Genomic DNA, 24,404 nt, shown 5'->3' on the forward strand with positions numbered 1-24,404 from the left:
AAATAAACAGTTAGAAAAGGGAGAACAGTTATGATGTCAAAAAGCTGCGGAGGGTTTCAGTCGAGGAGATGAAACGGAACCGGGGGCAGGAGAAAGTGAAGGGAAATTTAAACGGGCTGCGATAATTCAGCTACCGAGCGAACGCCGCCTCCGAGCGGGCAGGCTTCCCCACGGCCGCCGCCGGCCCGCGGCGCTTATCCCCGCGGCTCACCGGCTCCAGGCCGCGGCCCGGCTCCCGGGGCGCGGAACCGCCGGCCCTCCTCCGCTCCCCTCAGGGCCCCGACGCCGGCCCCAACGGTCCCCGCGCGGCCCGCCTCGCCCCGCGCCCGGCCTCTGACCCGCGCGGGCCGCCCCTGATTAGCCCGCTCCCGCCGGAGAGGGGGGCGCGACGCGGCCTGGCGGCCAATCAGCGGCCGGGGCTGCCCCGCTCCGCCCGCCCCCTCGGCGAGGCGGGCGCTGGCGGTGGGGGCTGCCGGGGCGCCGGGGGCGGCGCGGCGGGCAGCGGGCGCGGGCAGAGCCGCGGGCACCACCAGCGACGCCGCCGCCGCCAGCGCTGTCGGGCGGATCCGCGCTCGCCGCTTTCGCCGCGTGACTTTGGCAGCGCGCCGCGGGGACATTATGCCGAAGAGAAAGGTAACGCCGGGTCCCGCCTCGCCTCGTCCCCGGCCGCCCCGACCGCGGCACGGCGCTGCCTGTTGCGGGCCCCCCGCCTCCCCCCGCGGCCGCCGTCCCCGCTCGGCTCGGCTCGGCTCGGCTCTCCCGGGGCGGCGTCGCCCCCGGCGGAGGGGGGGGGATGCAGAGGGGGGGGGAACGAGGCGGCGGTCGCAACTCCCGGCCGGGGCGGGGGAGGCGGCGCGGCGCTGCGGGAGGAGTTTCCCGCTGCCAACTCCGGGAGGCGGGGGGCGAGCCGCGCTCGGAACGGGCCGCTCCCTTCGCACCTCCCCACGTACGCGCCCACCGCGGGGCCGTTCCCGCCCGCCCGGGGTCCCCCGGTCGCCCGCGGTCGCGGCTCCACGCCCCGGGGGCGGGCGGCAGGAGGCGCTTCCCGGGGGAGCGGCCCGGCGCCAGCCCGCCTCCCCCCCCCCCCCCCCCGCTCTGGGGGCCCCGCCGGGGCTCACGGGCTGCGAGGAGGGCGCCCGGGGGGACGGCCGCGCTGGGGTTCTCCTCGAGGGCTCCTCCCCGTGGCGGGGGCTCGGCCGTGCGCGTCGTTAATAGATAACTGCGGCCCTGCCTGTCGAGTGGGTCAGCCCGAGAGCTTTGTCGCGGATGGGGGTCCACGGATAGCCCTGCGGCCCGTCAGCACACCTCTAAATAAAGCTACAGGTTGATGATGCCTGCAGAGCCTTTCAGTTCTCCTTGTGTTGTGGATGATGCTAACGTGTGAGGCAGGCACATGACTTATTCAGCCCCAAGTTAGCAGCCCGGTCCCAGCCGTGCCAGGGGGGCTGATCCCTGTGCCCCACCCCACCCTGAAGCTGGAGTACGTGGGGCTTTCCTTCTGCCTTTCTGCCACTGCACCTTTGCATAGGCCTTGCGTCCTTCTGCGCTTTCTGTACTGCTGCTCGTTGTAGGAAAAAGTTGAAGATGAGCCTGTGCCTATAGGGTGACGCAGTGCAACTCTGAGAACCTTGCTGCCTTCCCACGCTGTTTCCTTCGCCTGTGTGTGAGCTCACTGGTAGGGCTGCAGGCCGGCCCTTCTCAGAGTGAGCTGCTCCTGTAGGGTTTTATTGTCCACGGCGAAATGTTTGTTCAGAGAAACTTTGTCTGTGAGTAACAAGTCCAGGAGAATATGTCATTCTTAGAAGGCTATTAAAAAATTTTATGTGTGTGGTTGGAGTGATGGAGATGAAGCGTGTTCAGTAAATGTGAAGCTATATATAAAATATGGAGTTGGGTGAAGCAGTGGTTCCAGGAAGTGGAACTTTATTGCTTTTTGAGAGAAATGGAATTGCCATCAGTGTCCCGCAGTGGTCACTTCCATTCAGAGTAGCAGGGCAATGGGCAGATGGCATGGTGATGGCTGGGTATGGCATCGCCATGTATCCATGTGGGGACAGAGCCATTGCTGCCACTAGCAGCAAGTTCTAGTAAAGCACAGTTTTTAACTCACAAAGAGACTGCTAATCCCAATGGTTTTGTTAAGGAAGAAAACTCAAAAATAAACACGAGAAAATCTGTTATGGCGGTAAATGAATAATGCTGCAGAAGGGCATGCATCTGCCTGCTCCTGTTTTTGTGGATGCCTTAGTGACTTAAATGGCTACTCCTTCCTTTTTGCTTTTCTGTCCATCTCCAAATATTTTATCTCTTTGCAAACTTCAGTCAGCAGCTGCATCTCTGGGTGATGCTCGCTGTGAGCATGATGACTGGTGACAGCAAATTGTCCCTGCTGAGAGGCTGTGGCATTGCAATGGGTGTTTCACAGGTCCATGAGTTCATGGATGAAAGGAAAACCTTCCTGTATTCAAGTGGTGTAAATGCTGCTCTTGGACAGAAGAAGGTTGAATTCTGGACCCTTCCTGACACATTTCTGCACTCTATGTGTGTTGTAATGGTGTGTTGGGATGTTGTATTTCACAAGAAGGATGGCACGTCAGTGTGGGATAAACCACAGTTCTTGTCGTGGTATCAGTAGTGTGAACACCCTGACATGGGTGGATGTGGTTTATTTTGTTGCCTGTGCAACTGGAATCAGTTCTTGGGTCATATTGGAAACCTTCTTAACCTTGAAACTGTAACTGTATCAGTAAAGATGGCTCTGCGTTAGCTGGGAAGAATGAACCGTAGAATCGCAGAATGGTTGGGTTGGAGGGACCTTAAAGGCCACCTGGTTCCAACCTTTTGCTATGGGCAGGGCTGCCATGCACCAGAGTGAGGAACTGTCCTTCACTCTTGTGAAGCTTTAATGTGTTTAGCAGAGAGACGAATGGTGCTTGCACGTCTAAGTGCACTGTTTATATGGGATGTCAGTAGGCCAAGTGGTTATGTGTCTCTTGGTTTGGGCCTGTTGGTTTGGGGCTGCACGGCAAAAGGATCCAGTTTGTTAATCCGCTTGCAAGCACCATGACCTGTGCCTCGTATGTTGCTCTGAAAGCTCTTAGAGTTGAATGATGTGAGGATTTGATCCAACATTATTTGTTTTTTATAACATCTTTGAAGTTTGTTGTGGCTTCAGAGCAAATAAAAAGAAGTACTGGGATCTAATTCACACTTTTGTAACCTATCTGCTCCCTTGTAGCCAAGGATGTTAGCTTCTGAAGTGCAGTTGATGCTATGAAAACAGACAACATCTGGAGCAGGTTCCAGATCTGTTATGCAAACCTGTTTTCTCCAAAGTCAGTACATGTACCCAGCTGGTCTCTGTGCAAGGAAACTAGAACTTCTGAATGCTGTGCTTGGAATGCTGTTCCTGTAGTAGACGTTGGAAGGTGCCGTACTTCATGCTTGTCCAGTGATAATGCATTTATTTGCGTGTTCCCATTATATTCCCTTTTTGCAGGACTCTTACCTTACCAGTTTGTTCATCAACCAGGTGTCTCTTCAGTGTATTTTCTAATCCTTGTGTTTTGGTGCAGGTTCTCGTATACTAACCTATATAGAATGTTCCGAGTTGGAAGGGACCTGTAAGAATCATAAAGTGTGTATTTTCCTCTGGACCTTAACTCAGTTCTCCTTGTGAAATTCTTCTTGGTGTTAGAATTTGTGTTTCTGAAGTGTTGCAAATCTTCGAAGAGGAATGTAGTCCCTCTTCTGCTGATGGGGAAATGGAGCACAAAAGTAAGTGACCAATGGTCCCTTCATATTAGATGCTCAGTTTAAGATGTCTAAAGTGAAATGGCAACTTCCTCCTTAACAAACACTGCTTACGTGCTCTGGGTGATGCAGTTGTTCTCAAAACTTGTTTTTTTGCTTTGTGGCCTGCACAAAAACTGAGGAACTTGCACTTGATGTCTGGTTCTCTGAGATTTTGTTGGAGCAACTTGTCTGTGACTGAACATCAATCAGCTGATGAAGCCCAGCATTCTGCAATGCAACATGATGTGTTTTCAGCTAAAGTTGTCTTCATTTTGAAGCTGCTAAGTGGGGAAGAACCTCCAGTGGTGACAAAAGGATTTGCACCTTGCTGTCATCATCACTGGACTTGGAAAGCTCCTGGTCTGTAACTGAGGCCCTTGGTTCATCCTAGAATTCACCAACAGGACACAGAGACAGGGAAATGTGTGGCTTGTGTCATGCTCTGGAAGTGATTACAGACTGCAGGGACAAGGGGAATCAGCAGCAGATGCTCATGTCTTGGCTGCTGCCCGCTCCCCTTCTGCCCCTGTTCTCACTCCAGACTTTACCTCCGCATTTTCCTTTCTCTCCAGACTGACTGCGTTTTCCTTTCTCCTTCTTCTACCTGGGGGCTAAGAGAAGTCAGAGCTCTGAAAAGGTGATTTCTTTTCCATTTCCATGTTAGATCAATCCTAGACCAGTAACTGCCAGAAGACAGGTGAGACAGCATCAGAACGAGACCTTTTTCTGATCCCCTGGCTTTGGGCAACCCAAATTGAAAAAATCCTGCACACCAGCAGAGCCCTGGGGTGAGCTCCCACCTGTGGCCTCCTGTGCAGGGACAGGCCAAGTGCTTGCTGTGCAGTCAGAGGTGCACCTACACGCCACCAAGATGCAGAATGGAGGTGCCGGAGTATTTTAAAGGATTGCAGGATTCTTCTAATACAAGGGAAAAAAAGATCTTTTATAGCTTTTCAGTGTTAGGAGTTGTAGCACTTGTACTGAATTTGTAGCCACTGAAAATTTAAAACTTGATGTATTTGGAGCAAATTGCTGATTGGCCTGCTCCAGGTTTGACTGTCTCAAAGGGTCTAAACTTTCACATAAATAATTAGGCAAAAAAGAAATGTTTATGTCTGCCTATGGTACACTTAGATGGAATACAGTGTAGCAGCGTTGAGTAGCACTGGAAAAAAAATAAAATATGCTTGAGTAAAGCTGCTGTGCCACATTGCAATAAATGATATTGCAGGGCTAATAAATACCTGCAACGTATATTTATCAGTGATTTATTTAAAATAGCTTATAAAGAGATATATTAATGTAATTTTAACTATGATTGGGTTTTAGAGTTATGATGTTTATAAACTCATCGACCGAGGCTTTATAGATGTAAAATGTTTGATTGCTTTATGCAATTCTGTAAAAATCTGACTCACTTAGTAACAATTGGTGACAATGTATACAAATTTTGTTGAAATGCAACTGGAGTTAATGAATGAGCATCCTCAATGGTTTTAGATTTTCACTGAATTACCGATTAAAAGTCATGATGCTGCTCGGTGCATTGGAGCATGATCCCTGGTGAGGTGCTACCAGCAACACAGTCTACTTTGAACTCATCACCTTCCAGTTCAAAACTAACCAGATGCAAGTAATCTTTTTGTATGCAGGGATTTTAGGAAAATGCTTAATGAAAATAAAAAATAAGTTTGACGTTTGTTCAGATTGACAGTGGGGATGTTTCATGTTCTGGAAATATCAGCATTGCTCGATTTTCTAAAAAAAAATAACCAAAAACCAAAAGTCCCATGTGTGTAACTGGAATGTAGCTGATATATGCTACATATATCAGCATATATGTGTAGTTCAATACTGCTTTTGTTCTATCTTGAAAAGCTTCAGCTTTCTGTACTGCTTTATATCAAGTAGTGACAACCTGTTAGAAAGGAGTAGTGCTGGGAGCAAGCTACTGACCACACTCAGAAGTAAGATCTTCTTAAATCAGTTTTATTGTCAGTGAAATGGACAGTGTGGGACTTTATGGATCGGACCGTAGTTCAACAGATAGATCTCAGGTGGGCATATACAGACCAAAGAAGCAATTCCAAGTTAGACCTGTGAGACATTGTATGCATTTGAGGTGTGTTTTTTGGCCGGAGCAATATGCCGTTCTGGCACCAAGAGTGGAACTGGCTTCATGGAAGGCAGGGTTGGCTGGGACAGGCAGAGCTCTCCCTAGTAGCAGTCAGTACAAATTCTGCCAGCCAGTATTCATCACACCGGCCTGGCTTGGGCTGTCTTCACAGTTCCTAACTCGGAGGGCAGTGAGGATTCCTTAATTCATTAGTTGGTACTCGTCAGAACAGCTCAGTGGTCAGATTGCACTGTTGTGGAAAACGATGTGTCAAGCTCATTTGGTTATTTTTTCCCCTTGGTGACCAATTTTCAATTAATTGCTCCTGTAACTTGGAGGTACTTCTCCTGTCTTCTTATAGCAAGGAGTGCGTGTACTTGGTAACAGGGAAAGCTGCAAATATGAAAGGCAGTTCCCCAGGAGTGTTAGGGTCTGTCTGCTCTAAAAGATGGTGTATGTTCCTTCCCAGCAGCATCAGTTTCATGGGACTGCTTAGATGTGTCAGCTCTTCCCACTTAGCCTTCTTCCTTGTCCTAATGCTGACTTAGTGGTAGCAGAGGGCATTTCCATGGCTGGAAATGGAGTGTCTGTGACATTTATTTGTGTGCTGTTTGCTCCTCTCGAGTGGAGTTGAGGAGAGCTCCCAGTGCTTTCTTTGTACTGGGAGAACGTCCCTGCCTCTGCCACATCCTTCCTTTCTTATTCCAGCTGTCTCCCTCCTCTGGAAGTTTTATCTTCGTTCATAACTGCTTTTAGGTTGTCTGTGGAGCTATTTTTCTGTTGCAGTAGTGCAACGTGTTGCAACTAACCCCACTGGAGCTCTTAATGGGACAGAAGAGCTTGGTGGATTGAAGGCATTGTACCAATCACACCTTCAGTGCCTGCCTTTTATCTGGGACCTGCTGCTCTCATCTCAGGGCTGGATGGTCCATGGCACCAGTTAGTTGCAGCTGCAAGAATGAGGGCTCTTTTCTACATTACTGTCTTCATCAAAGTTACATCCTCTGGGAGGGGAGGCATGGTACACCTTCCTGTCACTCACAGTACTTCTCTTTGTTGGAGGTGTGGCTATTTTCAGGAATCAGTTGCACTGAAAATCGTTTGATTAATCTCTGTCTTTAAGCAGATGGAATATTTTATTTTTTAGAAGTACTCGGTGCTTTGCTTTGCAGTTTTGATCAGTTTCATTTAGATGGACTTCAAAGCCTCGTCTTTAAGGTTTTAAAAACTGCGCATGTGGGCTTGAGTCTATCAGCTTCATCTTGCTTGCAGAACTGGCAGCAGCTTTGAGAGACCACAGAAATAATATTAGTGGTTGAATTTCATCCATCATATTCTTTGAATCTGCCTTTTTACTTTATGGAGCCAGTAATGTTGCTAAGCAAATATCGAGACAAGAATATCGGCTGTTTATGAGGGTGGCTAGTGATAGGACAAGGGGGATGGTTTTAAACTGAGACAGGGGGGGTTTAGGTTAGATATTAGGAGGAAGCTTTTCACACAGAGGGTGGTGATGCACTGGAACAGGTTGCCCAAGGAGGCTGTGGATGCCCCATCCCTGGAGGCATTCAAGGCCAGGCTGGATGTGGCTCTGGGCAGCCTGGTCTGCTGGTTGGTGACCCTGCACACAGCAGGAGAGTTGAAACTCAATGATCATTGTGGTCCTTTTCAACCCAGGCCATTCTATGATTCTGTGAATTTACTTACTAGCTATTAGAATTCTCAGCAGTGGAGTTGGAGGGAAATGGAATGACTTCAGATGTGCTCTCTTTGCTGCTCCTGTGGCTGATCTGCATTTTTCAAAATATGGCTAATTACTTCAGTGGCTGAGGAAGGAACTGTTGTAAATTACAGCACTGCTGTTAAAATCTGAGCTGCAACCCCTAGAAACTGCTGTTACTTCTTCACTCTGGTGTAGGCAGAAAATGTAATATTCAGAAAACTGGCTCCAAATGGCAAATTGCAGAAGGAATTACTTATGTTTTCTTAAGTCGTTCGTCCCTTCCCAAATCACGCAACTTTGGCAAGTAAATGGGGTAAAAAGCAAAAGCTGACTCAGTTGTAAGACCTTTAAAATGTTGCATCAAATTTCAGGGTGGCTTGAATTATTTTGGTCAGTCTTTTGTTATTCCCATTTTCTGTGGGAATAGCAAAACCGCTACCTGCAATGAAGGTTAAGTAATTATTCTGGGTGGTTTTGGGTATCTAGAGCTATTCCAGGCCTGACTTTCTGTCTGTCTCGTCTGTCTGCTGTGGAGGAGCATAAAGCTCACAGATTTTACTTGTTTAAAAATTAAGGAATGTAATAATGTGAGTTTGATTGTTGTTTTTTTTTTCCCCAGTCCTACTGATTTTGATTATAACCAGGCTATATTCCTATACTTTCAGAGAATGTGTGAGAAAGTGATGAACATTTACTCTATTTGGCTCAAATTTCTAATCAACAAAAGAGATTTTGATCAGGAACTGGTTTTTGTTTTGTTTTGTTTTGTTTTGTTTTTACTCCTTCCCCCCAGCTGCATATTGACAGCAGAGGACATTAATGGCCTTTTTTTTTATATTTAAACTTTTTAATGCACTCTGTGTTTTCAGAACTTCATGACCTCGATGTTCTCCCCCAAAGGGTTAGAAAATGAAATATTCTGCTCTTAATAGGTACAGGTTATGCTGTAATGCTCCTTGAGAGAAAAGAATAAAACATTATGTAGACTGTATTTGTTTGTTGTTTTGGGGTTTTTTCTTTTTTTGCATCAAGAGTCTGTGTTTGATGTAGTACAGGTAGCAAAACAGGACTCGGTAGTTCTGTATCTGGAGCAGGAGGGAGTTACTCTGTCATACATATTTTAAAATACTTCTAAATACTTGACAAACCTTAGGAACCTGCAGCTTCCAGCCTCTCTCTGCACAAAATAAAACTTATGTGTGTATATATATGCACATACAAAATTTGCACAGATGACACATGTATGTATAATTTATATGTACATATATTTATGTGTATTTATATGTGCGCTTATATAAAAAATGCATACGTGTACCCCCACCTCCTTAATGGAATCTGCATAGCAGAACTTAAAAAAATACTAAAAGAATATACAGAAAAAACCCTCAGATTTTTGAAAGAGTACAAATCAGATACTAGTTTTGATAATTATTTTAAAAGTGCAGCTGCTAGCCAAATGTATTCTACGCTTCGTACACGATTGGTCAGAATTACTTGATTATAACATTAGTGTCATAGTTGTGTTTGGGTTTTTGTGTGTGTTGTGGCTTTTTTTTGTTGTTTGTTTGTTTGGTTGGTTTTTTTTGGGTTTTTTTTGGGGGGGGGTTTCTGGATAAACCATGGCCAGGCTTTTTGTAGGGAAAAACAAAAGTGTTAGGAGTGTACTACTTGATGTCTTCGGGCATTTAATAGGGTGAGATAATTCCACTTGCGGAGTTCATTCTTATTGCCTTGGCAGCAAGCACAGTTCTATCAGCTGAAAACAAATCAAAGAACCAGCTATAAACAAAGGTCAGTGATAAGATGCTGCAGGAGCTGAATGAGGAAACAATGGTTAGAAGGGTGGTGTGGGAGTTGGTTGGCGTTGAATTAGTCAACACGCAGAGCATTCCTTAATCTAAACCAAGAAATAAACTGCATTTTAATTACATTTGTGAAATGGCATAAAATTTAGAACTGCTGCGAAGATGGAAATAATTAGAAGATCTTGCATGTATGGGTAAAGGGTTCATTGAATTGAATTTAGTCTAATGCGGAGCTCTATTCACAGGGAAGGAAGGGAAGGGAAATGTTAGAATAACAGTACTGTAAAACCTGACAAAGACTTAGGACTCGGTATGTTGCCTTTTCCTGCTGCTGTCATTTTGCTGCAAGCTTTTATCTTGTTTTGGTGGATGAAAAGAGTTGTTGGAGGAACAACCAAAGCATTACGTCATGGAAATCGCAGCTGGGATGGTGAGCCAGGAAAGTATCTCCAGGCAGTCCCATCGCGGGCGGCGTATTGCGGTGTGGCTAAGCAGAACAGATCGCGAGGAGGGGAGGAACTGCTGTGGAGAATGCTCATCTGCTAGGACAGTTAGGGCTTGCTGCCGTCCTAACTTCTTAATGTGGTGGTTGTTATGAAATTGGTATCTACTTTTTGCAAGGATATGAGAGAACTAATTCCTGTCCCACCAGAGCCAAAGTGTTAAGTGTCGGCTAGTAATACGATCCTTCAGAGAATGAGTGATCTATTTCATTTTACAAGCAACCTGCTGCACCAACTGTTACTTCTCATGTACTTGTGCTCTTCATGCTTTTAGTATGCTCCCTTATGATAGTGCAATCCACTGTCTGCAGAATATTTATCCTGAAGCTGGTCACTGCAGGTTCAGACCTGCGCCTTTGTATCTCTCAAATAGGTTTGATTAATTTTAATCCTTTGGTTACGTTAAATCACGCTTATATTGCAGGGCTTTGATATAGCAATTGACACTTTTTTTGTTTGTTTGCTTGTTTGTTTTTTTTCCTTTGTCGTACATCTCTACCAGGTAATCTGGCCTTCAGAACAAAATGAGAAGGAAACTTGCTTGCTTGTTCTACAAAGTGTTTTCTCAAAAAGGTTATCTAGTTTCCTGTTCTCAACAGTTCTGTAATGGTGCTGGGACTGCAGTTACCACAGCATTGTCCTGCTGCGTGGAGACACCAGATCTTGGGTTCACCTCACAGCTGTTGAAATAAATACAAGAACTGTGTGTGGAAACAATCTCAAAATCAATATTCCCTTTTTTTAATGCTGTGTTAATCTATTAATATTGAGTCCTCTCAATATCGTTTTCTAGATTGTCCCAGAAAAAGAAAAGGAGGGGAAAAAAAAAAGCCCTGTAACAACTGATTGAAACAACTGATTGCTAATAGGCAGGGGAAATCTGGCCTGCAGCCCTTCATGTTAGCTGTGTGGTATAGAAGTTATGCAGATCTGACAGATCTGTTGAAGCTTAGCTGCAGCTCAATTTGCAATCGTATTGCCAGTGTGTAGTGCAAATGGAGGCATGACACAATGTGTGGTCATCTGAACTTAAAACTTGCTGTTGGATTAAATGTCAGAAGCATATTTATAGTTCTCCAGTCAGCTCCTTTGCTGTGCCTTCTGTGTAACTGTGCCTGGAAAAAAAAAAAAAAAAAGAAAAAGAAAAAACAATAACAACCAGCACTATTATCTGTATCCTTATCTGTAGTTTCTTTTTCTGTCTGTCTGTCTCGTCTCTTGTAGGCAGCCATGCAGCATCAGGCATGGCAGGCCTATAGAGGCTGCTTCCAGTATAGCACAGGCATGTTGTGCCCTTCCCTGTGGTGCAGTGCCAGCACTGGTCCTTCATTTTGCAGCACCAGACTTGCAGTGTGCACAGTCCTGCCCCAGCTGGCTTACAGTGCAAGGCACGGAACCAGGGTGTGCTTAATGTGAGCAGGTGTCACGTGGGACATTGTGAGCCGTGGCGTTACCTCATGTGGGACAACCTGCCAAGAAGGTGGGTTCCATAGTAAGTCTGACTGCTTTGAGCCCAGAGTTCCTCCAGTAATTTGTCACCAAAGCAGAGGACGAGGAAGTGTTTCCGTGGAAGAGCTGAGGATGAAGACTTGAAGGTTTTGATGGTTTCTACATAAAAGTCCTGAGAGTTCCAAATAGGTGTGCAGGCTGCTGCTGCCTCTGGCATGCCATGTTCTCTGGGAGCCATGCCTGGCCCAGATACGTGCGTGTGCAAATCTCTGATCCCTGGGAAGAGGAGAAAGTGCTGCAGAAACCTGCATGGAAATCCACGTCAGCCAAGATTTGCTGGAGCCTCTTAATAGAACTCACAGAAGGGAAAACAAATTCCTTTTCCTCCTTTAACTAATATATCGTAGCCTGACAAGTTTTTGGTGCTCTGTCTACATGAAGAGTCCCTGGCCGCAATTGCCCCATGCCGCTTCATTCCTGCCTGCTGTGCTGGCTCAATTGTTTGTGCAGCTGTGCAGTCAGATGGTTCTGCTGGAGCCAGGGAAGGCTATAGATCTATAATCTGCAAATGGATTTATAAGATTTATACACTTGTTTAACAGCAGCAGGCTGTTTTTCAACGGGATCAGTTGCCCTCCTTGCGACATGGTCTCCCTTGCAGCTCTGTGGCCTGCTGGGGAACCAAGGCATGGAGCACACATGGCCTACGACGCCTGGCTTGTAGTGATTGCAGTGGGAAGAGACCAGCTGTGGGATGAAATGAGAGTGTGGTACAGCTCCTGTCTGCCTGCCACACCTTGGAGATGGTCACAGGGCACATCCCGCTGGGGAGATAAATGTTAGGCCTTCATAACTGAAGGCTCGGGGGACACCTGGTAATGGCCTTCCTATACCTAAAGGGAGCTTGTAAGCAGGAAGGCAATCAACTTTCTGCATGGGTAGATAGTGCTAGGACAAGGGGAATGGTTTTAAGCTAAAATCTAGGTTAGATATCAGGGAGAAATTTTTCACTTAGGGAGTGGTGAGGCACAGCTGTCCAGAGAGCTGTGGGTGCCCCATCGCTGGAGGTGCTCAAGGGCAGGGTGATGCCCTGGGCAGCCAAGCTGATGGGGGGGGCAGCCCTGCCCACAGCAGGGGGTTGGAACTGGTTGGGCTTTGAGGTCCCTTCCAATCTAAGCCATTCTGTGATTCTATGATTCCATTCTATGAACTACTCTCGGATTTTCTTGCTCAGGAAGAAGTAATTAACTAACCTAATTGGGCTAGGTTAGGTAATGTATCATAGTAGTATACGGTGGTTGTGGTTCCATTAACAGTATTTTAATAAAACTTCAAATTTGTTCTGTGGTTAGCTTTGTGAACGGTTTTAAAATCTGTTGTCAAGCAGTAATACTGACATCTAAAGACAGACTGCTCTGTCTGTCAGAAGCATAGGCATGGTTTCAAACTAAAAGAGGGCAGATTTACAGTGGATAGAAGAAAGAAGTTTTCTACAGTAAGGGTGTGAGGCACTGGCACAGGTTGCAATGAGAGGTGGTAGATGCCCCATCCCTGGAAACATTCAAGGTCAGGCTGGATGGGGTTCTGAGATCCTGATGGAGCTGAGGGGGTCCCTGTTCATTGTAGAGGAGTTGGACTAGGTGACCTTTAAAATTCCTTCCAACTCAGATGATTCTGTGAATCTATGGCTTTCATTAGCACTGAAACAATTGAGTAAACTACAGTGTGCTAACTATACAGTGTTCAGGGTCAGGATTTGTTCCTGGCCATCACTGCAAGGCTGCTGGCATGTGGCAGGCTGTATGTGAAGATTTATCCTTGTTTCAAAGCTCTGAGGTTCCTAAAGTGAAACAGTGTAAGCCAGCCTGGTGGTGGAGTGGGAGTTGGTTCAATTTACAGTGAGATTTTAGCCTGGCTTCCAAGATAAATGAATTGTGCTGTCTTGCTGTCCCTACCCCTATAAACTGTGAGCCTCTTGGCCACTGTGAGGGGATTATAAAACTTGTGAGAGTTTCTATACAAATAAGTGCTTAGCACAGGAACGATGCTATTTGAATTCCCTCTAATGGAAAGGATGCAGAGTAAGTTTGTTAGACTTGACAAAATTCATATGGGAGAAGCAGGTGTTCTGAATCCATGAGCTAGAGAAAGGCTGTGCTCAAAGCCTGCACCATATTGTGTGCTGAAGAGGGAAGTTGTAGGAACGAGGCTCGCTGATCGTGGAGCTGCTCGGTTTTGTCTTTTGTACTCCCAGCCCCACACTGTCAGGCGGCAGCAGCTCTTTCATGACTGAACGGAGACGCTTTGAGGAATGCAGCCCCGGAGCAGCCCTGCAGGAGGCTGGCGAGGCTGCATGGCGCAGGGAGCAGCCAGCCAGGCTCCATTTTGGATGCCGGGCTGTTGCTATTCTGAGTTGTGCTGCCCTGCTCACGCAGCTTAACTTCCCGCTGTGTTCCAGCTACTTAGATGGTTGCTCCTAGGCTTTTTTTAAACCAGCTGTTTTTGTGGCACGCTTCGTTTCTGTCAGGAGTGCTCAGCAACAAAGCCACGTTCTGTTTTCTGGTGGGGAGCTGAAAATATCGTTCTGTAAGGATGTTAGCACCCAGTGACAGAAGGCCGTGGTCAGCTGCTGCAAATCCCGTGTGTGTGGCTGAGGAATTCCATGTCAAAACCTGAGGGCAGCTTGGGGCAGGTTTGGTTTCAAAGGAGGATGGAGAAGATAACTGAACTGCTTCTTTACTGATTGGAACACAGAACAGCCACCACAGTGCCTTCTCTGCTGCCTGTTAAATGCCTTTAACCACATGCCTTCATTGTAGTTCTCCAGCTGCTGCTGTTTGCTGTATTCCCATGAATTGCTTGCATCTAGGTGGAAACCATGTTGTTTGCAAAATGTAAAATAATGTAGCTTGAGTTGTAAATAAAATAACATAAGCTGGATTTTTAGCAATGTTTCTCTGGTACCTTTGGCAGACAAACATTAGATCGATCAGGCTGAGGCTTTGCTCCTGTGAAAAAAGCTTGTCCCTGGCTTTCCTGCTGAGGTCTTGGTGGTTTACTGATTTTTACCGTTTTGATGGGAGAGATGAGATGAGGGGAAGATACTGTTACAGCTTCCAGCTGAGCGCGCCCGAGGCACAAAAAGAGTAAAGGAGATAAATAAATCACTCATTCCAGTAATGCTGGGGTTTTCTGGTTCACCTCATCTCATTACTACTAAAGTTGGTATTTGGAAAGGAACATGTCAAGTTTCTTGGGGACTTCTAAAGCCCTAGTAGAGCAAACCTCAGGTTTCTAGTCCACACTTGCTGTGCTTTCAGGCACTGATGAGGTGGGACTCCCATTGCAGCCTGCAGATGTTGTAGTTAATTGGCTGGAGGGATTATTGAGGGATGATGGTACGATGCATGATCTGATGCCTACAATCCTGCTGCTCAGTCCTCGTATTCCTGAATGAAGGTATTCTATCCTCATATTCTAGAAATGACATTGGTACGATGCTGCTTGCACCAGCCCTCCTTAAGTTGCTGCAATGTATGGAAAGAAGAATCTTCACCATAATCTTTGTTTGCTGTTGCTTGGATGTTTTTAATTCTGTAGTAAAAGCACTGACTTAATATTTTCTTTCAGTCTCCAGAGGGTGCTGAAGGCAAGGATGCAGCAAAAGTAACTAAACAAGAGGCAAGTATATTTCCTTTTCTGTTTGTTTGTTTGTTTGTTTTAATTCATTAAGGCATGTGTTTATTTAACTGGAGATCTGCAGCCTTGCATATCAGAAGACTGCATGTTGCTCTGCCACTCTAGCAAGGTGATTTCAGTGGGAGTAAAGGCAGTTTGCTTAAAACTAGAAGTCAGCCGCATTTGTAGCTTATATAGTGTGAATTGGTTTTGGTGTGCTGAGGATTCTTTCAGCTTAGTGATGCACAAAATAAATTTAGATCTTTTCTAGGCAAGCTTTGGTAAGGCAGCAGCATAGGATGTCACTGCATGGAACTGTGTGTCACTCTCTCCAGCAATCTGGCAAGTGGGGTTAATGCACACACCTCAGCCACACTACTTCCAGACTTGAGTGACTGATAAAAGGGTGTCTTGAGTTAAGATACCGTGCCCTGAACAGGAGCAGCTGATGCATTTATGTGCTTTCTTTGTCTGAATTTCTCTTAAGGGCACAGTAACTTCTGTCAGGAAAGGAAAGGAGACAGCAGGTGGTATATTGACCACTACAGTAAGCTGTGCTGGAGCTTGTCTGCCATGGGAATGTAAAAAGAGAGGCAGAGGGGAATGAGGATTTGTTTTCCTGGGTTGTCATCTTTTGTAGCAGACCAAGTTAAATCAAGACCTTGAGAAGAATGGGTGAATATTCAAATGAATCAGTTCTTGTAAATATTTGGGCATACTAATACAGGAAAGAAAGACTGATGAAAGTTTACTTTGTGTGGTTTGCAAAATTGGTAGTCGGTCAGTTAGCAGGAAAAGATGGTGCCAGAAGATGTCAAAATATTTCAAAAGATGGCAGCACTTTAAATGAGCTCCTGAGGAAAAAAAATAGTTGAGACAAAAGGAGGCCTGGGAGGAGCTGATTTTTGGTATCCCAGTATCTTCCTTCAGAATTTCTTATGGAACCAGTTAGTTGGTTTTTGCTTTGTGTGGTGGTTTTTTGTTTTTTGTTTTTTTTTTTTTTGCAAAACATGGGAAGGCCAACCAAATCATGATAAAAATATAATCCCTTTTGCACCAAATTAGTGTTTTTCTCTGTACAGTTTTAAATATAATTTCTTCAAGAGACAGAAAAGTTAAACATGTAGGATGAAACTTGGTTATAGATTGACATTGCTACGTGCTGTACTTGTCCTTAATATTTTTCTAGATCAATAGTATCAGTAACTACAGCTAAATTCCTTATAGACTGCTGAGCCATGCATAAATGGGAAGTATGTAGTATAAAAATTGTGCTAGGTATCTGACCACAGTAATAAAAGTGGCAGTGGGTTGTTCAGGAAGACCAGAGAGGCTTTGAAGACAGAATTGGTGTTAATGGAGGCGTATGGTAACTGTTGAGTCACAGCTTGATCTACTGATGGAGCACCTGGAGAAAGGACTTGGTCAGCCCTGGGAGCACAGGTGAAAGCAATTCAGCTGTGAGACTAGAAGGGGTGAAGCCTGGCTGCACCTCTCTTAGGCCTCATTTAAGGGCTGAGTGCCACGGTGGAAGGATCTCTGCTTAGAGATCCCTCCCTTGTGGAGTTTTCCTTTGTGAGCCTAGATCTTTGGAGATGGGTGAGCTTTCCTTTCCTGTTTGTTCTTTTGCCATTCCACTCCTGTATTGCCTTTCCACTGTGCTAGTCTGTCTGACTGTAACAGGAGGTTTTGTTTACCCCTCAGATATTTGGTAACAGGCATAGGGTGGTATTGCAAAAACAAACAAACAAAACAAAGCAACAACAACAACCCGTAACAAAGAAAAAGTTAAAACTGTAAGTGCTTGCTGCCTGGAGGAACAAAACTAAGGGCTGATGAAAGGGTGATCAGCTCTTTCCAATGCCTTCTGTGGGGTTGTAGGAATTAGTTGTCAGAAAACTAACCAGTAATTGTTCTTTAACCTGGCAGGAATGTAAATCCAAGTAAACTCTACAAATTCATCAAGAAAAGGAATTTTATTAAAATTGGTAACCTGTTAAAAGCAGCTAAAATGTTGAATGGTTCCAGGTGGCAGAGGAGCTACATGATATACCATACTAAAGGCTCAGAGAAACGTATGCCATTTTTCAAAAACTGTCCCACTCATTGAAATGACTGAATGGCAAAATAAAGGGAATGTGTTTTGTTTTTTTTTTTTTTTTAAAGGTGTTTTTGTAGAGATGGAAAATCATGAACTAACTCTCCAGCAGGCCAGTCAGAAGCTGAAATACGGTAATGAAGTTCTGACTGTGGAAGGTTCTTACAGAGGTTCTTGCAGTGGAGCCGCTTCCCACATAATATTTGGAGGATGTTGTTAAGGAGAGGGAGATGTAGGCAGGCCAGCTGTATTCACCAGCAGCCCAGCTATGGTGTTGCCAAACTGTTACGTGCAAGACATAATTTAGTGCTTGCATTGGCCCCAATACCGGGGTAACTGGAAGTGATGAAATGCTCCCAGTACTTTAGATAAGGGATTCTGGAAAACAAAGACTGTAAATCTGAATTGGGAAACTGGTAAATAAAAAAGTAGAATGAGTACATGTGGGTGAATGTATAATGGGAGAGTCAACACAGGTTTTGCAGAGAGAAGTGCTACTTCATGTAGCTGAGTTGTATGTAAAAGACAACAGGTGTATGAATGCTCTGTTAGTCAATGTGCCATCTTACTTGCATGCAAAGAGCACGTTTGGATAAGGCTCCCCAAACAGGTTCTTAAAGGAAATGAGCTTGCGTGGATTAGATGGAAGCCCTAAACAACTGATAGCGGATGAAGGTAGAAGAGATAGGGAAGTAGTAGATAATTTTCGTAATGGAGGAGAATTATTGGTGGGGTATTGAGGACGTTTGTATTTGGGCTTGTGTTGCTGAGTATATTCATTATGTGATTCTAGGAGAACAGGTGATGGAGAAATGACAAAGTTTGCTGAAGCTTATGAAAAATTATCAGGGTAGTCAGAAGTGAGGAAGTCTGAGAATTATGTTATCTCACTGATAACATGGGATAAAATATGAGTCAAATTCAATGTGGAGAAATGCAAATTAAAACAGGGAAAGCTATTTAGTGAGTGTCACCAAATCAGCTATTGGAGAGATTGTAGAGTCACTCTTAATAGTTATTAGAAAATGCCCATTTTTCTAGTCAAAAGGTAAATGGAATGTGGGGACAGTAATAGAGGACAGAGTAGGAAACGTATCACAGTGGGCATCCAAAGGGGAACTACCAAATGAAGTTCTCTTGGCTCTTCTTTAAAAAGGATAGAAGGAAAATCATATGAAGGATAGTGGCACGTAGAGGGGGGTGTAGAAAAAGCCTTCCAATGGAATCCAGCAGACTCCAGATTCTTGACTTAGCATATGCCATGTGATAAAGTCATCAGTCACGCGGAGAAAGGCAGGGAATAACCCAGGAGCAAGAGGAATATAGTGAAGCTGAGTGGCAGCAAGCTTAAGAGAAAGGCAATGAGGGGAGGAGGTTTTTCTTTTCCACACAGCATATACTTGCCTTATGGAACACATTACCACAGAATGTTATGGAAATTGAGAGTGTAAATGAGTTCACTAGGTTATTAGACAAATGTATGAGGAAAAAAAAAAGTCCCTTGGGGGCTGTTAAATACATAATGTGTATAAAATATCCAGGTTGGAAAGTCTGCAAGGTGGATTGCCAGAAGCTGAAGCAACAGGAAAGTGCAAAGTGTTGTTTTGTGTCTGCTCCATTTCATAGACAATTTCCATGGATGTTTGCTGGTGTCATATAGAGCGTGCTGGTTGTTTCTGTCCTGGTAGGACTGTTTGAAGGGGGAAATTCCAGAAGCACATTGCAATGTTGCCTTTGCTGACCTGACTGCAGTTACTTCCTTGTAGTCAGAAAGAATAACATATGTACCAACTGAATAGGAATTAAAATGACTTACTGGTCAGGCATTTTTAAGGAACTGGGGGGGGGGTTTGTGCTGAGTTCTTTATGATGATACAAATCACATATAAAGCCAATCATGAAACTGAAACAGTTGGGGTTATGCAAAGTGTTATAATTCATCTGAAGCAATATATTACCCTTGAAAGATTAAATGCTAACATCACAATTCAATGCCTAAACATTGAGGGATAGAAATAGTTGATTATGAAAACTTATCTGTAGAAGAAGGTACCTCGAGCTGGGAGTTCTTTGATTACCAGACCAATTGAAATGCTTTAACTTGTTCTTAGAATAGTGTTAGTTTGCTTAACCAGCAGTCAATATTCTAAATTGCCAGGAAAAGAGAGGATTGCATTTTTTTTGTTAATGTTGCCTACATATTTGATGGCTGAAAATATTTCTAGGTGTTCTTTGATAAGAATTCTATTTTCTTGAACTCAGATCTGAACTTTTCACTACTACTTTCCATGAAGGATAATTAAATGGCTTCAATGAATACAAGTTACTGCATTCTTTGGATATTAACAACAGCTTTTTTTCTTTTCTGAGTTATGTGGTACTGTGGCTTTTTTTTTTTTTTTTTTTGTTCTGTTTTCAGCTCAACTTAAATGCTTAGCATGTGATTAAAAAAGTGTTTTTGATTTACTTTTTTCAGCTGTGTTATGCTGGGTATTTGTTACAAGGGAATTGTCTCTATTTTCATTACAAATGAGATTCCAGTTTATGACATAGGCCAGACCTTAATGGTGTTTGCTAATCATGCCATGTAATTGGATTGTGGGTTCTTCATCTGTTTTAGTGAATACAAAAAATACTGTTAGCAGACTACTTAGCTTACAAGCATTTCTAAGACCTATCTAATATTCAATAAACTTATGAGAAAGTTCAGAAGGAAGTAAAGTTTAGCAAGGAAGGTGATGATGAAAGGTAGAAGAAAAGTAATGTATTTGACTGACTTCTTTCCTTTTTGAAATTATATTTCAGTAAAGGAAATCATGTCTGTGGAGCTGCCCTGGTATGCCTGACTCTTGAATTGAGTGTGGGGGGCAGCTGTGGAAATGAGGGGCCCCTCAGTTTCATGTTTTGGAATTTTCTCACTTCCTTTAGGGAAGGATGTTATCTTTATCGCGCTGTTTATCAGATAGCGCTTCTTACTGGCTATTACAAATAAACAGATTAAAGGACCATCATTCTAAATATTTAAGAAATAGAAGTATTTTTTGAGAAAGGTTCAGTGTGCAGGTAGTCAAGCTTGCTGTATTTTTTGAACATTTCCTAGAGCAGCAGTGGACTCGGAAGTACTCGTAAAACAGGGAGAAAGTAGTGTTTTACCATATTGAGAGTAGACTTTGACATCAGTAATGAATTTTTTTTTCACAAATTACAGTTTCCGCATCACTCAACCCTTAAAAATGTCCCTCCAAGATGAGGAAACCCTGAGTTGCAGTTAGCAATAGATACCTATTTTGGTAGGGACTTATTTTACACTGTCATCAAGAAACAACTGATAACGGTGTTGCTTTGAACACCATTTGCTGTGTAAGTCTATAAAGATGCCTTCTCCTTTTTTTCCTTTCTGTAGCCCACGAGACGATCAGCAAGATTGTCAGCTGTAAGTATGTGTAACAGCCCTTGGTGTATGCTTTTCTAGGCACGTGTTTTCTCAGACAAAACAGGTTTGTTATATTTTGCTTGATTCCATTTTTATTCTTGCTGAGGGGTATTTAAGAACTCTAGAGCTCAATATAATTTATTTTCTTAATTTCAGGAGGTTATTCTTCCCTGGCTCAGTGCAATGCTATCTGTTGCATGTGATGTTGACTTAGTACAATTTTGCAGGCTGATGTTAGCTGTAGAAGTGGAACTTCTCTGTGAAAGGGGAAGGACAGTCCTTTCAGGGTTTAGTTTGATGCTGCCACTGGTGTTTGGGTTTAGTTCCTTTTCTCTGTTGCAATGTATCTGATGGGCTTCTTAAAAATAGTTATTTGTAATCTCCACATTCAAGTTTGACTTAGAATGACCCTCAAATTGCCTCCTCGATGAGTGAGCTAATGAAAATAGATGTGTGTACAATGATGAGGTACATTAATTTTTTTCATCTTTTTTTGGTGCATGGTAAGGAGTGGGACATAAGGGGGAAAGGTGAGGTGTGGGGAAGCTGCTGAGCGGAGGTTGGGTGGTTGCCTCCTTGTGATATATCTGACGCATTGTGCAACTAAAAATGTTTTTTAGAAACCTGCTCCACCAAAACCTGAACCCAAGCCAAGGAAAACCACTAAGGTAAATACTCTTCTTTTTAACTACCATCATTGTAGCCAATAATAAGCAAGCACACTCCCTCTTTGCATGCAAACAATTCACAGAGCATTTGCAAGAGGCATCAACTCGCCCGTCCTCCTCCCAGTTCTCCCCTCAAAAAAGAAAAAAACAAATTAGATCATTCTTTTCTTTTGGTTCCACCCCTTCCTGGCCTCATTACTGGCCTCAACAAAACGTCTTGCCTGTTTGATATGCAGACTATGTTAGTTTGTAGTGAATTCTTAGTTTAAGAAAAATCTTCACCTTTCCTATACCTTTCCTGAAATTTACAGGTTTGGTTTCTACAATAGGATTTGAGATTACTCTGTACTGTTCTGTTTTGCTGTCAAGAGGGGCAGTACTTCATTTCATAGTGAGACGCTGTTATCTCTTCTTGAAGCCTGACTATTGCTGAGAATGCACAATTATAATTAAAGGTGAAATTAAATACATTTAAATTGAATGGCTTGGGTTTTCTAGGCCAGTTACAGTCAAATTAAAATCTTATTAGCGTCTGGAATACCTTTTCAAGATTCTGCATGTAAATCATGTGCTTCAGAAACTGTAGATCTATTTGCGCCCGAGAGGAATGCTAAGTAAGAACAATTGCTTTATCATAAAGAAGCATACTGCTGGAAACTCAATCTGGCTCTCCTCATACTCACATTTTTCAAGTCCCTGCATTGGTATCTCAACTGGGGAAGTATCAGAATACGAAGTGAATGTGTAGAAGTAAAACTCCACAACTCTGAGCGCATTATAATTTATCACCTGAAAGTCTCTTGAGCTTCCCTCTTCTCTCTTTATTAATAGAGTATTAATAAAGAAGGGAATGCATAGGTTCTGTATCTTCCAGTGCATGTTGTGTGTGCGCTGAGCATGGTGGTACGGAGTCTGATGAGGCTGCATTAGAGAAATCTGAGATATATTTCAGGTGAATGGAGTCCTTTCTGACATAATTCTGGGTAAGGTTTTAATACGGTAGTCTGAATTTTTCTAAGTTGAAACTGGATCCCGTTTTAAGGAATCTATTAATCTTAGTCTCCTTAACAAAAAAAGCAGCAGATTTGTACTCTGAGCCTGCTAATAAGCAACCAAACATAATAAAGATTCAGGATTCCTTTTATTGCTCAAAGGTTGAATATTATGAATTTACTAAGTCCTCAGCTCGTTCCTTCATAGCTGAAGATTTAGAACTATGCTCACAGCACCGGTAAGCATCTCAGACAAGCATTACAGCTGCTGTGTGTCATTGAAGCTCAAGAGAGAACATAGTGGTTCAGGCTGCTCAGTAACTAGGATTAAGAACATCCCTTCTTGCCTGCCCCACTCTTCTACAGGGATCTTTGTCCTCAAAGATAGTCAGTGTTTGATTCAAAAAATATCCCTGCTCCCAGCTACTGCTGCCATTTTGCATGGGTAATCTGAAGAAAATGGTGCCATGGAAAACTTCCACAGCTTTTATCCAACTACTTCAAATCCCAATGTGAAGTATTAAACAAACTAGCATTTAAATTTTTATCTCATTGCGCTTAAAATCCTTAATGTGTATCTTTATGTTCTCAGATCGCAAATGTAAATGCATACCTAGAGCAAGGAATTAAAAAATAAAAAGAAAGAGTTCTATGGTAGAATGGTTTACTAAAAGCATATCTCCAAATGAAAATAGCAGTCACCATCCCTGGAGGTGTTGAAGTGTTACATAGAAGAGGCAGTGGGGGACGTGGTTCAGTGGCACGGTGGGGATGGGTTGATGGTTGGAGTAAATGATCATTAAGGTCTTTTCCAACCTTAATGATTCTGTGCTGTGATTCTGTGAAACCGTAGATAGTTCCTTTCAGTAAATTCTCTGCTTTGTGTTCTGGCAGATAGAATTTTATCAGTGCTTGCCTTCCTAATGTGTCGGTTGGTTCTCACATGGACATGAAATGAATATCACAGATGTTATCAGACTAACAAAAGGACAACCAACGAAAATGCTTGTTTTTTTTTTAAATCCAATTTATTATTTCATGTGAATCAAAAGCATAATGTTGTTACGCGTACAGCATGGTGTTTGTGCTTGACTGAATAACAGTGGTATAGTTCCGTATACCATCCTTGGATTTGCTTATAGCTATACATACAGAGTATATATCAGTATACATAGCTCTGTATATATAGCTCAAACCAAAGTAGTATGAGGGTTTTTTGTGACCCTGTGAGTTATCAGAAGCAGTAAGGAAGCATGCATCAGCACATTTTTTTCCAAAAAAAAATTCAGGAATCTGTATAACTTTGGTGGTATAAATATTCCAGGTAGCTTTCATCTGGTTTTGTTTCAGTCCAGCACATGCAGGTTGCTAAAACTTGTTTCTTAGTTGGTAAGAATGATGTAGGTGAGCTGTCTACTCATGCAGTGTCTGTGCCCATATTTGTAATCTTCTGTCAGAAGGAACCTGGAACAAAGGCCAACAAAGGTGCTAAAGGGAAGAAGGATGAAAAGCAAGAAGCTGCAAAGGAAGGTACTACACCATCTGAAAATGGTGAAAATAAAGCTGAAGAGGTACTTTCCACACATACCTCCTGCTGATTGAATCAGTGCTTTTTTAATTATTCAGCCTTTCAGACATTGATAGCGTGTTCATAATGTTTCTTTTTATTGCCCATAATGTTACTGCAGATTCGCATCTCTCGCTCAACTGTTAGTGTTTCAACATCCAGAGGTGCCCCACCCTGCACACTGTCAGTAAAAGGGCAGATTGAAACAGTGAAAGTTAAGGGTACGGTAGAGCATTCTACTTGTGTGCAGTGAATAGGAACAGATAGTAGTGTGGTGCTTTTCAGTATGAACCATGGAAGCTGGCAGGTAAGGCTCACATTGCTTTTGAAAAGCTGGGTCCAACGAATTAAGAAGAGTGTGTGAATGTACCTGTTTTGTTTGTGTAAATGTAATGTTGAAGTAGGTTTGAAACCGAGCTGTTACAAGTAAGAAATGGAAGGAGTAAAGATAGCGTGGGTGTTTATAGACATAATGGCGATTTACCGTAGTAATTAATTCCTTTCTCTCTTCTCTGCAGGCTCAGAAAACTGAATCTGTAGGTGACAAGAATGAATGAAATATCATGAAAATTTGGGG

General features: G+C 43.6%; 1 protein-coding gene across 1 annotated transcript; it reads left to right on the forward strand.

The window, feature by feature from the left end:
- Positions 1–618: 618 nt before the first annotated feature.
- Positions 619–24,080, forward strand: HMGN3 (high mobility group nucleosomal binding domain 3; the record flags this gene model as incomplete). The annotated part of the gene is made up of 6 exons (XM_079532428.1): positions 619–633; positions 15,022–15,072; positions 20,571–20,600; positions 21,221–21,268; positions 23,718–23,831; positions 23,949–24,080. 6 exons carry the CDS (start codon positions 619–621, stop codon positions 24,078–24,080), a joined length of 390 nt encoding a protein of 129 aa, XP_079388554.1.
- Between the last annotated feature and the right edge of the window lie 324 nt (positions 24,081–24,404).

Source organism: Tetrao urogallus (assembly GCF_951394365.1).
Source record: "Tetrao urogallus genome assembly, chromosome: 2".
Classification (NCBI taxonomy): domain Eukaryota; kingdom Metazoa; phylum Chordata; class Aves; order Galliformes; family Phasianidae; genus Tetrao; species Tetrao urogallus.